Genomic DNA, 14501 nt, shown 5'->3' with positions numbered 1-14501 from the left:
CTTTTTTTGTATCGGTTATATGCCTACAGAACATGTGTAACTAGCCTTACTTTCACTTTCAGTGCCTGACATGAGAGTGGGGCATCAGGAAGGCACTGAGGCAGTAAATTCTACTAGCAAGACATTATGGCCCAGCAATTAACATCACAACAAAATACCTTTTTAAAGCCCTTGAAAATGCTACTTCTTTCGGTAAATTTGAAATGCTATAGTGTTGTGTGGGGCATTGGCCGGAAAAAAATTAACTAATAAACATCTCCGCAAAGTTACATTAGTTAGTAAATAGCAATCTAAAGCACTTAGAAAAAGACGCCCCAGTCGAAACGCGTTAGTGCAATCTGGTGGACTCCAGGGTTTTATTTTACCCTGTTTATTTATTAGTTTTTTTGTTCCTAATAAATTTAAGTTTTAAATGTCTTTCTTTTTCACTTATTTATTACAATATGTAAGCTTGGAGGAAAATGCCATGTACTTACTACTGAGCAGCTAATGTTGCGTCACCAATGAGGAATTCACCAGTATTTCCTATTTGGAGCCTGTATAGCTTGAGCTTGCTTTGTTTGGCTCAGGAGCACGTGAGTGTGAATGATTGTAAGTCTTTTTTGTATATACATATATCAATTGATACACTATGGTCTGTTCTCTGATCTGTTTTTAGGCTCTAATTACAATTATAGCTGTTGGTAATTTTGTATCTATTAATTTTGTTGTTGTTGTTTGTTTGTTCTCACCCATGGATTTATAGAATTGCTCACTATTTTGAGTGTCCGACACAGGGTGATAGTAGCATCAATGATTTGGTGTTAACAATAGCCCTCCTCTTACTTGTTATATTTCAATTTAAAGCACTGTTTCTGCTCTGTGCTGATTGAGCTAATGAGGAAGCATTATCCTGAGTGTCAAAGGCTGGTTCTGATTGGCTGCATATGTCAGGTGATCACTTTTAGCCTATCACAGTGCCCATTGCTGGTATTAATTGGTACGGCTAGAAGGAAGTGTAACATCTTTGCCTTAGCCACACCTCCAGTAGGGGCCGAGCTGTGAGTGTCAGGGCTGATGGAAAGATCAATACAAACCTTCAAAAAGAGGAGACTTTCTAAATATTAGGATGTTAAACTTTGATGGTAAAACATGTGTGAAAATCTGTAATATAAAAAAATCTAAATTTAATGAACCACATCAAGAAGATTAACCTTAAAAAAGGCAGGATTTATGTTGGTATTTAAAAAGAAAAAAAAAATCTGTTTAGCATTTCACTTTCGGGTCACTTTCTCTATGAAAACTAAATTCTAGATTTCTGTCTTACCTTTTGCTTTTCTGTGTCTCAACCAATGCGGCATCATCATGCAGTTCAAATAATCTACTCCTGTTCCTGCACAGTAAAAGGCTTTACGCCACTTTAGCAAATCACATATTCTGATTGTCTGTTGATATGACACGTTTTCTGGCATTTGATTATTTTCCCGACTTACTGTCATTGCATTTTCAAAGTGGCTCCTTTCACACAGAAAAAATGCCAGATTTGTCCGTGATAATAATAGCTAGATGTATTAAAGCTTGGCACATTAATTGCTATTAATCTGGAATATTGTTTGAAACGGATCTATGAGAGGATTAGTTTCAACGGTAGCATTTTAGAATCCTGTCCAAATACTTAAATAATTTTGAAAACTCAGACTCCCAAAGCCTTTTCTTCCTTATTATAATTGGTAATATATAATTAGTTGTTTCTAGCTCCCCTCATTTAAATAATAGGTCCTGGTTTAACTTGTCTGTGGCGAAGATTTTATTTGATGCATATATAGTGCCACCCTGTCATCTTCCACATTTGTTAGGTGTGAAGTTAAGATTTGGACATCAAACATCTCATCTTGGTTCGTGTAACAATACAGAGTTCATGACATAAGTGTATTTGTCAATAAAAAGGGATTTGTTTTGTCTGACCAGACAGACTACCAGAGAAAAGTCGTTAGGATACACATTTAAAATAAAGAGTGAAAGAAAACACAGCATTTGAACTGTGCATAATAGGAAAATAAAGACGTTAAGGGTTTTTGGGAGAAAACTTAAAAAACAAAACACAAAGTCCAAGTGCTGTATGATTGTCTCTGAAATTACGCTGCCCATAAGTGTAACTCTAACTAAACTCAGGCAGTTTGTAACACATAAGATGCAATGGGATTAGAACACACACACACACACAGAAGATCAAAATCTAGGACAAGGAATTTGCGTGGAACACTCTCCGTAGAGATATGTTGATTTAATGCATCTCTAGGAACATATACTGATTGGCTAAGCGTGACAAATTTCCATGAATGCACAGTAGCCTCCCAATACTTCCCCATGGGGAAGCATTGGATTGGCTGAGATCATCGATGAAGCAGGTACGACCACAGAGAGACTGGTGCAACCGGGGAAGTATAGTAAGTAAATCTCTTTTTTTATATTAATTTGGAGGAGGGGACCTGCATCTAAATACACTGAACAAAATTATAAACACAACACTTTTGTTTTTGCCCCCATTTTTCATGAGCTGAACTCAAAGATCTAAGACATTTTCTATGTACACAAAAGGCCTATTTCTCTCAAATATTGTTCACAAATCTGTCTAAATCTGTGTTAGTGAGCACTTCTCCTTTCCCGAGATAATCCATCCACCTCACAGGTGTGGCAAATCAAGATGCGGATTAGACAACATGATTACTGCACAGGTGTGCCTTAGGCTGGCCACAATAAAAGGCCACTCTAAAATGTGCAGTTTTACTGTATTGGGGGAGTCCTGGGGGGTCCAAAAACCAGTCAGTATCTGGTGTGACCACCATTTGCCTCACGCAATGCAACACATCTCCTTCGCATAGAGTTGATCAGGTTGTTGATTGTGGCCTGTGGAATGTTGGTCCACTCCTTTTCAATGGCTGTGTGAAGTTGATGGATATTGGCAGGACCTTGAACTTGTTGTCTTCTACGCCGATCCAGAGCATACCAAACATGCACAATGGTGACATGTCCGGTGAGTATGCTGGCCATGCAAGAACTGAGATGTTTTCAGCTTCCAGGAATTGTGTACAGATTCTTGCAACATGGGGCCGTGCATTATCATTAACATGAGGTGATGGTCGTAGACGAATGGCACAATAATGGGCCTCGGGATTTCATCACGGTATCTCTGTACATTCAAAATGCCATCAATAAAATGCACCTGTGTTCGTTGTCCATAACATATGCCTGCCCATACCATAACCCCACCGCCACCATGGGCCACTCGATCCTCAACATTGACATCAGCAAACCACTCACCAACACAACACCATACACTCTGTCTGCCATCTGCCCTGTACAGTGAAAACCGGGAATCATACGTGAAGAGAACACCTCTCCATAGTGCCAGATGCCATCGAATGTCAGCATTTGCCCACTCAAGTCGGTTACAACGACAAACTGCAGTCAGGTCAAAACCCAGATGAGGATGACGAGCATGCAGATGAGCTTCCCCGAGATGGTTTATAACAGTTTGTGCAGAAATTCTTTAGTTATATTGTTGCAGCAGCTGTCTGGGAGGCTGGTTTTTAGATGACCTTGGAGGTGAAGATGCTGGATGTGGAGGTCCTGGTTACACGTGGTCTGTGGTTGTGAGGCCGGTTGGATGTACTGCCAAATTCTCTGAAAAGCCTTTGGAAATGGCTTATGGTAGAGAAATGAACATTCAACTCATGGGCAACAGCTCTGGTTGACATTCCTGCAGTCAGCATGCCAATTGTATGCTCCCTCAAAACTTAAGACATCTGTGGCATTGTGCTGTGTGATAAAACCGCACAATTTAGACTGGCTTTTTATTGTGGCCAGCCTAAGGCACACCTTTGCAATAATCATGCTGTCTAATCAGCATCTTGATATGCCACACCTGTGAGGTGGATGGATTATCTTGGCAAAGGAGAAGTGCTCACTAACACAGATTTAGACAGATTTGTGAACAATATTTGAGAGAAATAGGTATTTTGTGTACATAGAAAAAGTCTTATAACTTTGAGTTCAGCTCATGAAAAATGGGGGCAAAAACAAAAGTGTTGTGTTTATAATTTTGTTCAGTGTAGTTACTGGTACAGCAGAGCATTAGGAGCAGATGTTTATCTTCCTAACGCTATAGCGTTCCTTTAATATTAGTTGTGTTTTCTGATGTTATAGGTTTGAAATATAATTATGATTATTTTTAATTTACAATGTTTGATACTTTCCATTTGAATCCTACATGCAATACATTATTCAGAATAAACAGAAGTTTCTTGGAACATGTGCCAGATGTTTGTTTTACAGGAATGTGCTAACTGCCCAAAAAATTCTAAAATATATTTAGAGTGAGTGAGGGTCCCGTTAAAGAAACACATTTTTTTTTTTAAATTGCCAATACATCAAAGAGCCTGTAAACCCCTTTCGGAACCCTAAGAACCAGAAGAAGACACATTTTAGCCCTCCTTCTGCCTCCAAAATGACAAGCAGATGTCCCAAAAAAAGTACCATAAAAGGGACTAAAAACAGCTTGTTCCTCTAATTTCACAAGAAGCAGCACAAGTGCCTAAGGACCTTTGCCACTCTCCCTAACTTACAAAAGAATGACCAGAACAATTGTCTGCTTTCAACCTGTTTTCAAAAGAAGATATATTTCTCAGGTTTGGCACATCACACAATATTTTAAAAATGATCCTGCCAACACCATGAATAAAAACCAATGCCGTGAAGGCACACATCAGAATGTAAACAACATCGCTGGTTCTTTGCAGGTACTTTGTAGGATCCGTTCCAAAGGCTAATGGTTTAGCAGCTCCCACTACTGAATCATGAGTATAGAGAATTAATTCTACTTAGCATAAGGCACATATAGTGCCTCCCAATCACAGGCTTAATTTTTGAGACTGCACCTGTTTGCCAAGGACAGCCTCCCTTTGTACCTCTTAGGAATTACAAAACCCCAGACATGCACAAAATTCACAATAAGCCTCCTGATTGGTCAACATTACTGTGGAATGTGCTTCTTGGGTTGACACATAGATTTTTAGTTAATCTATAAGAAAGTTCAGATATTACACATGTGCAGACTGGAGAACATAGAAAAAAGAAAGCATGCCAAAGTGACACTTGTGGCTCACTTACAAAAGACCGTGAGAGTGATTGTAAGCTGTGTCCGTGTTTTCAGGTGATCATTTTGTGCCAAGCAGGTATACAGGCCGCTCTGTCTTCGGGAGATGCGTGGAAGGACATATATCTGACCAGAGTAAACTTGAGAATTGTTATAAAACCAGACGTAGTGGCATGGTGGGTTGGAGAGCGCTGAGCAATTCAGAGTGACCTCTTCTTGCTCACTAGCAGCGAAGCCCTTCTCACTGATGGCATAGGGTTTTATTTCAATGACAGGTTCATCTGGACCAACTGAAAAATATATGGGATTGAAAGAAACATCAGAGATTTTCATTTACCACTGAATTTACTTACTCTGCTTCGAATAAAGGACTCCTGGGCTGGAAACTGGGCCTGTGCACATTTGACTTGTGGGCATGTAAGCTCTGAGTGATGTACACTGTAGAACAGCTCCTGCATCTCTGTTTTCAATCATAGGAGACTGAATACTATACAAATAAGCATTCAAACTCCACATGTCCTAAACAACCCTTTTCCTTTACCCTATATTTAGCCCCTCCCAAAACCTAAATAAACATTTTACTTAGGCTCAAAGAGGCCCTTAGTTTTCCTTTACAAAGCTGTAATACTGGCACAAAATCTCCCTCTGCCACCACCCCAGTTGGTGAATACAGGGTTAAAAACCCTTTATTTACAGACCAAGGTTCCAACTTCAAAACTAGTGATGTCCCGAAGAGTTCGCCAGGAACTGTTCGCCGGCGAACATAGCTTGTTCGTGGCGAACGCGGCGGGCGAACATATGCGATGTTCGGTCCGCCCCCTATTCGTCATGGAGGTGAGAGGGTCTGGGAGGGAGGGTCTGCTGCTGATTGGCTGGAATGTGTCTGCTGTCTGTGAAGTACAGTGATGACGATTAGGGGACGGACCGACCATCGCATATGTTCGCCCGCCGCGTTCGCCACGAACAAGCTATGTTCGCTGGCGAACAGTTCCTGGCGAACTGTTCGGTATATCACTATTCAAAACCCCCAAAAAACTATTATTTGTGCAATGTGTTTATTCAACAATAACTTTGCTCTTAATTTTTTATTTTTTCACACCTGTTATTTACGATTTAGTAAAGGACACTTTTTTATACTCTATATGTACACATAACAGAGCATAAAAAGTAATAAAATAACAAAAAATATGGGAAAATAATGAAATATTTTTTTCAGTATCATGCTTGCAATAATGTATACATAACAGGTGCAACTAAAGAAAAAATAACTCAACGGCAGCTCTCATCCGCCTCCAGTGAGGTCAACATTACCGATAACTTGTGTTCAATCAAATACTTGTCATAGAAAGCATTGGATCATACCAAGAATAGAGATACATTGAGATCAATACAATACAATGCAAATCAAGCGAGGCAGAAACGTCTCCAAAATGTCTGCTTAAAGCGGCACTGTCATGCCGAACTTACCTTTCCCCAATCGATTCCTCTTCTCTCCCTCTCTCAGGATCTGTTCTTCATTTCTTCCTGTCTGCTCTAGTTTTCTTTAACAATTAAGACAAAGTAGGGACTATTTATCTTCTGGAGGTTTCCTACGCCATGACCAGCTATGACCAGCGGAGGAGCAAAGTGTGCTTCGTTTCCGGTGGTCAGAGCAATTTTCCCATGATCCTTACCTTTCCTCCCTGTTCCCACGATGCCTCCTGTCAGCATTGCCGAACATCCTGTCACTTAGACAGAACGCCGGCAAAATTGCCGAATTGCATCCTACCTAACAGAAATGAGAAGAGTTTCTCCATTCGTGTTAGGATGCAATTCAGGACTTTGTTCGGATCACAATTTCATTAGAATGAATGAAACTCCTATCCTATTCGTGCTGTGGCTGCATCTTGCAGCCGCTTAGTAGATAACTCACTAATTCCTACGGTATGGAGTAGGAAACCTTCAGAAGAGAAAAAGTCCCTACTTTGTCTAAATTTTTAAAGAAAACTAGAGCAGACAGGAAGAAATGAAGAACAGATCCTGACAGAGGGAGAGAAGAGGAATCAATTGGGGAAAGGTAAGTTCGGCATGACAGTGCAGCTTTAACAGAGACAATGTTACAATGTTTACTAAGAGATTTATAAAGTTTTACATTTCTTGTAAAATCAGAACTTTTAAAATAAACTAGCAGCGAAATGCATTAACATCAAAAAGCACTTTAGCCATCTCCTGTGTCTTTAAACAAGATTTCTTATCTCCCAGATACACAAATTAATGAATATGTCCTCACAACAAAGTATTTCAACAACAACAACAGCTTTGACATCTACGCTTTTGTATTTTTTCATTCATGTTTTTCTTCTTCCTATTTAAAACATTGGTGTTCATGCGGCCAATATTTTTTACCACTTTAAGAGGTGGTGAGAGAATTTAAACAACTATTTTTTTTGCAAGTGAACTATATATTCCCTACTGACTCCCACAGAGAACAACGGTTCGAGAAAGGTTGGCGAAGACATGCTCACAAGTAATAGTTGTTGCACTGTAATACAGTATATATATATATATATATATATATATATATATATATATATATATATATATATATATATATACATATATATATATATATATATATATATATATATATATATATATATATATATATATATATATATAGTTTATAATATAAGCTAATGAAGGAATGACATTGAAAAAAATGCATTCAGTGACCTATTAATTTGGTTGTTTGTTCATATGTCGATTGATTATTTGCTTAAGGATGAAATGAACAAAAAACTAAATTTCCGTTCATTGTGCCATCCATCAAAAATGAATGCACATGTCTATTTGCAAGAGTGAAAATCCTATCTCTGGAGGTCCACCTGTCCATCATGTTGTAGATGATGATTGTTGAGTTATGTATTTTCTCGAGTGGGCTCCATTATATATTGCGTATAATTTATCCTGGCATTTATTGTGTATCATCTATCCTGATATATATTTCACACCTTGTCATATTGGTTACTTGCTGAACTTGATGGACACAAGTCTCTTTTCAGCTATGTAACTATGTAACATAAATTTTTTTCCCCTTTCTTTATTAAATTACTGAATGCTGAACCTGGACCTGCTAACACCAGGAGGAAGGACAGAGACCAAAGAATGGACAACAAAAATGAATTGTACCAGTTCCTTGTGAAACAGATTAAAATGAACACAACATCATGGACTTACATCTGACATCAAGGTATGAGCGCCCACTGGTCACTTCATTCACTACATTTCTTACAGTACACGAATACCATCCTATATGAATTCTGTTAGCTGCCGGCAAAATAAGCACATTCTCGGTACTCTCGGGAACTGCAGATAAGCCATCTTGAATGGTGTAACGTTGCCAGGTATACAGGATAGGTCCAGTGCCATTCTCCACAGAGCAATTTAGCATAACTGGCGCCCCTTCTACTGGTATGGAGTTATTAATTAATAAGGTGGGTTTCATGACAGGTACTGAAAGGAAAGAATATTCAATTAAAGACTGCAGTTAATGGCAGAAGAATAAAACATTGCTGTTCCGGATCTTATCTGCGTCTCAAGAAAATTAGCATCAATACTGATCATGTATACATTTACTCTAACTAAAAGAAATTAGCAACGAAGCAGTGGGTTTTATTTTCCCTAATCCTAAAGTTTTCGAAATAATTAAAAGCAGACTAAAGATCGAAAGTTAGTATCATTACATCAAATTGCATATATTTGACGTTGTGACAGGCTTATGCAATGTATGATCATATAATGTAACTAAACCCCCATTATTTTTGCCTAGATTAGGTGTTTAAAAAAAAAACCAAAAAAAACGAATAAAATCTGTCAACATTGAAGTTGCTGTTCAGTGGATAGGTAAGTGCACTGGATCTTTATTATATCTATCTATCTACAAAGAAAGGCACACAGTGGACTTCTTAATAAGGAAAATGTGTCTTTATTAATCACTCAGGTTACATCATATCGATGTTTCAGTCAATTTCAGGACTTTCATCAGGATCAAATCCTGGGCTATTTACAATTAAATGTAATGATACTAAGTTGCTTATATAAAGTATAAATAAACAGTGATTAGATGGAGGTTAAAAATAGCATATAATATTGAAAAGTAAAAAAATAAATAAAAAAAACAAGGGATTGCCAGTTAAACATTTTACATTAGCGACTTGCAGCTTATTTCTCCGAAATGCTCCCTGTTAGACCAGGAAGAGGATAAACAAGATCCTTCACCACAGTCCATGAGGCCACACTACAAGGAATGACCGGCAAGAGGGGGAGCTCTTCGCACCTGTCACCTAGACATTGTGCCCACTGACCAGTGCACCCTATAGATACCACCTGTACAAATCCATCCTGGGTGCCCAAACTACCAGATTGTGGTGGACTCACAATTAACAGACTTTTTATGTACACAATGGCAGTCTTTACTTTGCCTTACAGAAGACGAACACCACTGGACCATGTTGGAAACCTAAGAACCTCTTGTAATAGTCCTGTGGAGTTCTGCTCTTGATTTATATTTATTGTTTTAGTCCCATCATTGCTGGAGGGAATTGATTAGGGGGGATTCTCCTATAGACTGGACTGCCACTCTGATTTAGTCATTCAGTTGAACACCAACACTTTGATGCAATGTTTATATTGTACATATTTCCAGTGTTTTCTCAGTGTATGTTTACAAAGTGCTTAGTGTGGTCTCTTAAGACACTTAAGAAACTTTACTGACTAGCAGTTTGTAGCTTTTCTTTTATAATCTCAAATACTGAGCTATTTTAGGGGTTTTCTGATTTTTCTGTTAATTAGTTGTTTCTCCCTAGAATAGCATAGTTTACCTTTCCACGATATGCAATAGTGTCTCTATATGCAGATTTAAAAACATTCTAACAATACTAATACTGTAAAATGTATGTCCCTGATTTAGCATGTTTTGGAGTATATAGGATGTTTGTAATACCACTATTGTGCAATTTGTCAAAAATAAAGCTAATAGAAAACATGTGTACTGTAGTCATTGCTGCCGGCCCAGTAGTGATGGGAGTGTGCGCAGGACTTCTCTTTTTGTATTTGTATTCACTTTTTGTATCACACAGCCTTGTTACAATGCTGCCGCCCATCCTATGTGTTCCCTATTAAGGGTTAATAAGTATATAGGGGTGTATATAAAAAATTCCCCTCTGTGTCTCATTAGAGATATCTTTGCCAGAAGCTCAAGGAAGCAGGCTGAAGGGTCAGTGTTAGGACCCGCTTAGGGGGGTCTGCCTTGACGTTGGCAGGCAGGCATTCCCTCCAATGGCCATTGGAGCAACTAAATGACCTCCATTTGTCTAAATATACATAGGGATTTAGGAGAGAGTGCAGGTAACTTTTTCTTTTCTTTGTTTTTTACTATATATTGGGGCTGATGTGTACTTTAGTCATTGCTGCCAACCCAGTAGTGATGGGAGTGTGCGCAGGACTTATCTTTTTGTAATAGAAAACAAGTGCCTGAGGGAATTAACATGCATGGTTTTTAGATCTAGTAACAACTGGACTGTTAATAGTTCATTAATAGTTTCATGGACAACCAAAAGTAACTAGAATTATAGAAAATCTTTTAATATATAATCACCTAGAATAGTCAGGTCAATATACACCGTGGTAAAGACGCCATTCCTGAAGAAGCATTGGCACATGTACCGTCCTTCAGCTTCTAACTGTAGATTGTTTATGACCAGGGTGCTATATATAAGACTGACATCACCCAGAAAAGAGGTCTCTTTGTGTGCTACTTCATTCCTGGCAATTGGAATTGGTTTATCTGTCCCAAACTTTATGAAATTCCATATAAATAGGGAGCCAGAGATTGTGTCACAATCAGCACATTGGAGTTCCACGGATCGCTTCACTACACCATCCGATTTCAGTTCTACCACATTTTCATTTTGGGAAACAAATGACTGTCCTACAAAAACAAACAAACAAAAAACATACTGTAACACTAAACCCATGCTGGTAGTAGGTACACGTTATTGCCTTATCTTGGCCTGGATCATGTTTTATCTGTTAGACTGTGAGCTCACAGGAGCAACATGCTCCACACATTTTGCTCATTTTTGCCCTGGTTCATAGACATGTGCAAATAGTTTCATTCCAAATCGCATTTCAGACCAATTCTGCAATTCTAAAGCATACAAACTTAACCAATCTGAGAGGAAACTGGAATGAATTGAAATACATTTTTTTGGATCTATTTCATTTCATAATGATGGTATGTATACAGAGTATATGTGCTGCAAGTATATGCAATGTATGCGATGCATGTACATGGGATATAAATGCTGCATGTATACAGCATGTATGTGCTAGTCTTGCAGTTGTAGAGTAGATAGCTCCCTAATTTGGTAACCGTATATATGGGATTGCCGTTGTAAGGCTATCTAATTAGGTAGCTATCAAGTGAACAAAGCATTTCTGTAAATGTTAGCACGCTTAATTATGGCAATCCCACTTAAGGATAGGATACTAAATTAGTTAACTACTGTATATACTCGAGTATATACGGTATCTATTAAGCAGCTGGATGAGAAAAAATACAAAAAGCACTTTTACTTAAATTAGTTTCTTAGTAATTTGATACTTTTATTTATGGCATTCTTATGTAAGGATTCACATTTAGGGAGCTATCTACTAAACAGCTGAAAGGTCACAATTGATAAAAGTGTATCCACAAATATTAAATATTTGGAAAGCTTATTCAGCAGTATTAAATCAAAGCCTAGGTAAGGTAATACAGTCGGAGATGCATATTGTGTCACTTCTGATAAGATTTAATATAGATAAAATATCACGGTTATGCATTTGAGATGAAGAATAAACAAAACATTTATACCTTAAATGTCAGAGTTAGGGAAATGAATACATGAGACTTATGGTAGGTAATAGTTATAGAAAACAGACTAGGCAAGTCAACAATGTGCAATGTGTGAGAGCAGTTGTTCAGGCCAGTAAGGCATTATCATGGGTAAAAAGGAGTATTAACGCAAATGACATTATATATATTTGAAAATATATTTTTCTCTATTTATCAGTCAGTGTTAAGACTCCACCTTAAATATGCAGAGTTACTATGAGCACCTGTTTTAAAGAAGGGCATTAATGAACTAGAAAGTGTGCAGAGGTGCAGAGATTTAGAGAAATCCCTACATGGCCCTGTGCTCACTGTCAGGGCAAGATGCACCTATGGCTGGGAGCAGCTCTCAGGGGCACCATAGAATTAACTACATATATAAATAAAACAACAAGCAATAGTGTGTGGGTTGGCTGGACAGAGAAATACAGACTCTACCCCCCAACTCAACCTGTCACATCATACAGTCACTCTGTTACACTCAATCCCCCACCCAAACACCACACACAATCACCATGTTACACTTCACACTTACCCCCTACATATAAAGTCACCCTGTCACACTCACCCCCACACTCATTCCTCACGCACAGTCACCCAGTCACATTTACTCTGTCACAGTCACCCTGGCACAATCACACACAGTCAAACTTTGGCCAATGATTTAGTTTGCTTTTGAGATATTTCCACTTTTATAAAGGCTTATATTAAAATAATATGTCTTATTAGATGTCTTATTAGATATCTGAATCTGTAATAAATTAATAGATTTCAAATTACCATCATATGGGAACTGTATATATACTTTTTGTAAATCCTCTGCTTTTAAATACATTATTAAATAAATTAATATAAAATGTAGAATGGTTAACAAAATATGAGTGTTGGAAATAGCTGAAATGATATGCTCTGCAAATAGTCATATAGTATGTTCCTCCCTGTTTACAGGTATTCATTGGATAGCTTTATCATGGCGCATAACCACTGCCATAGGTTCCATAATATTAACAGATGTGGTGACAGTGAGCAGCTCTGTGTAGTGCAATTTGTTACAGTAAAGGATGTTTAAAAAAAAAAAAAAAACCCACATAAGTATCATCTAGAAAGTGGAGCTGAGTACAATGCCATTTAAGCTTTTATAAAACTTTTAAGGAATACAAAATCTTGTCAATGTAATCCCAACACACCCTGTTGAGGGACTTTCTCTGTATCCAAAGAACAGAAGACGAGATGGAATTCCAATAGAATGAATTTGGTAAACAATATCAACAAAGTGGTGGGCATCATCAGAAATCTGTTACCTATAAAACTAATGTATCATTCTAAAGGTATATGGCCACACCAAAGTGTTAGTAAAATATATATGCACAATTTAAGGTTTAAAAAGATAGAATACATTTATTATATTTTATATACATATATATATATATATATATATATATATATATATATATATATATATATATATATATATATATATATATATATACAAAGAGAGATGGCTGCACTCACAGGTATTCCTTAAAACTTAGCTTTTATTCGGTTCCATAAAACAGATCAACGTTTCAGTCCAACATGTGGACTTTCATCAGGATCATCCACATGTTGGACTGAAACGTTGATCTGTTTTATGGAACCGAATAAAAGCTAAGTTTTAAGGAATACCCGTGAGTGCAGCCATCTCTCTTTGTATGTATGGATTACAGCCCAGGTATTGCACCCGGTTAATGGACATTACAGCAGCCTGAGTGCAAGGTATTGTACATTTTTTCTATATATATATATATATAAACAATATTAACACTTGTTTGTAACAAAATATACAGCAAATGACTACTCGTTTTTGGGCATTTAATGTTGCAATGTTGATGTTAATTACTTTTTTTTTTTTGCCTGATCGTATCACTCTAAATTCTTCACTGAGTTTGCCTCTACCAAGTCCTTCACAAGTTCATTCTGGCATCTAGACCTCTTTCTATTCAAATCAATGCTACATTGTTTGAAACAGATCATATCAGCTATTGTGTAGCTTTGGCAGACAAAGGATGACTTTGCTTTGCTTACCATTTATCAATGCCGGGGCGATATACAAGAATGCCAAAAGTGTAGTAAGATGTGTGCTCCTTGTCAATCCATAATCCATTTCTCCATGTCGCTGAAAGATAACGCCTCTAAACTATATCTGAACAGATATTCTCATTCCTTTTTAAGCAACCACAGATACCGCTGAATTCCGACAAAGTCCTCTGTAATCATAAGACTGGTCTATAGGTGTACGTATTTCATTCCACTCAAGGGCTCTCCAGTTACATGCATTAAATAATTAATTTGTTAGTTTTTTTTAATCTTGCTTCTTGTTACACACTGTTGTGTCATCTTAATCTATAATGCAGAAGACAGTTCATTAACAAACCCTTACAGACTCCTTCCATCCAACCCGAAACGCTTCTTTCC

At 37.6% G+C, this 14501-nt stretch overlaps 1 protein-coding gene across 1 annotated transcript in view; it reads right to left on the bottom strand.

Moving 5' to 3' along the window:
• Positions 1 to 14188, bottom strand: part of VSIG10L2 (V-set and immunoglobulin domain containing 10 like 2) — a 52114-nt gene extending 37926 nt beyond the window's left edge. Inside the window, exons 1-4 of the mRNA XM_063435673.1 lie at positions 14112 to 14188; positions 10770 to 11102; positions 8351 to 8626; positions 5149 to 5424 (exon numbers count right to left, since the gene is read on the bottom strand). Of these exons, the coding sequence (XP_063291743.1) occupies positions 5149 to 5424; positions 8351 to 8626; positions 10770 to 10833 (616 nt within the window). The 5' untranslated portion in view covers positions 10834 to 11102; positions 14112 to 14188. The remainder of the gene's footprint in view (positions 1 to 5148; positions 5425 to 8350; positions 8627 to 10769; positions 11103 to 14111) is intronic.
• Between the last annotated feature and the right edge of the window lie 313 nt (positions 14189 to 14501).

The sequence above is a fragment of the Pelobates fuscus genome, chromosome 11 (genome assembly GCF_036172605.1).
Source record: "Pelobates fuscus isolate aPelFus1 chromosome 11, aPelFus1.pri, whole genome shotgun sequence".
NCBI lineage: Eukaryota > Metazoa > Chordata > Amphibia > Anura > Pelobatidae > Pelobates > Pelobates fuscus.
This window is presented reverse-complemented; position numbering and strand designations above follow the sequence as displayed.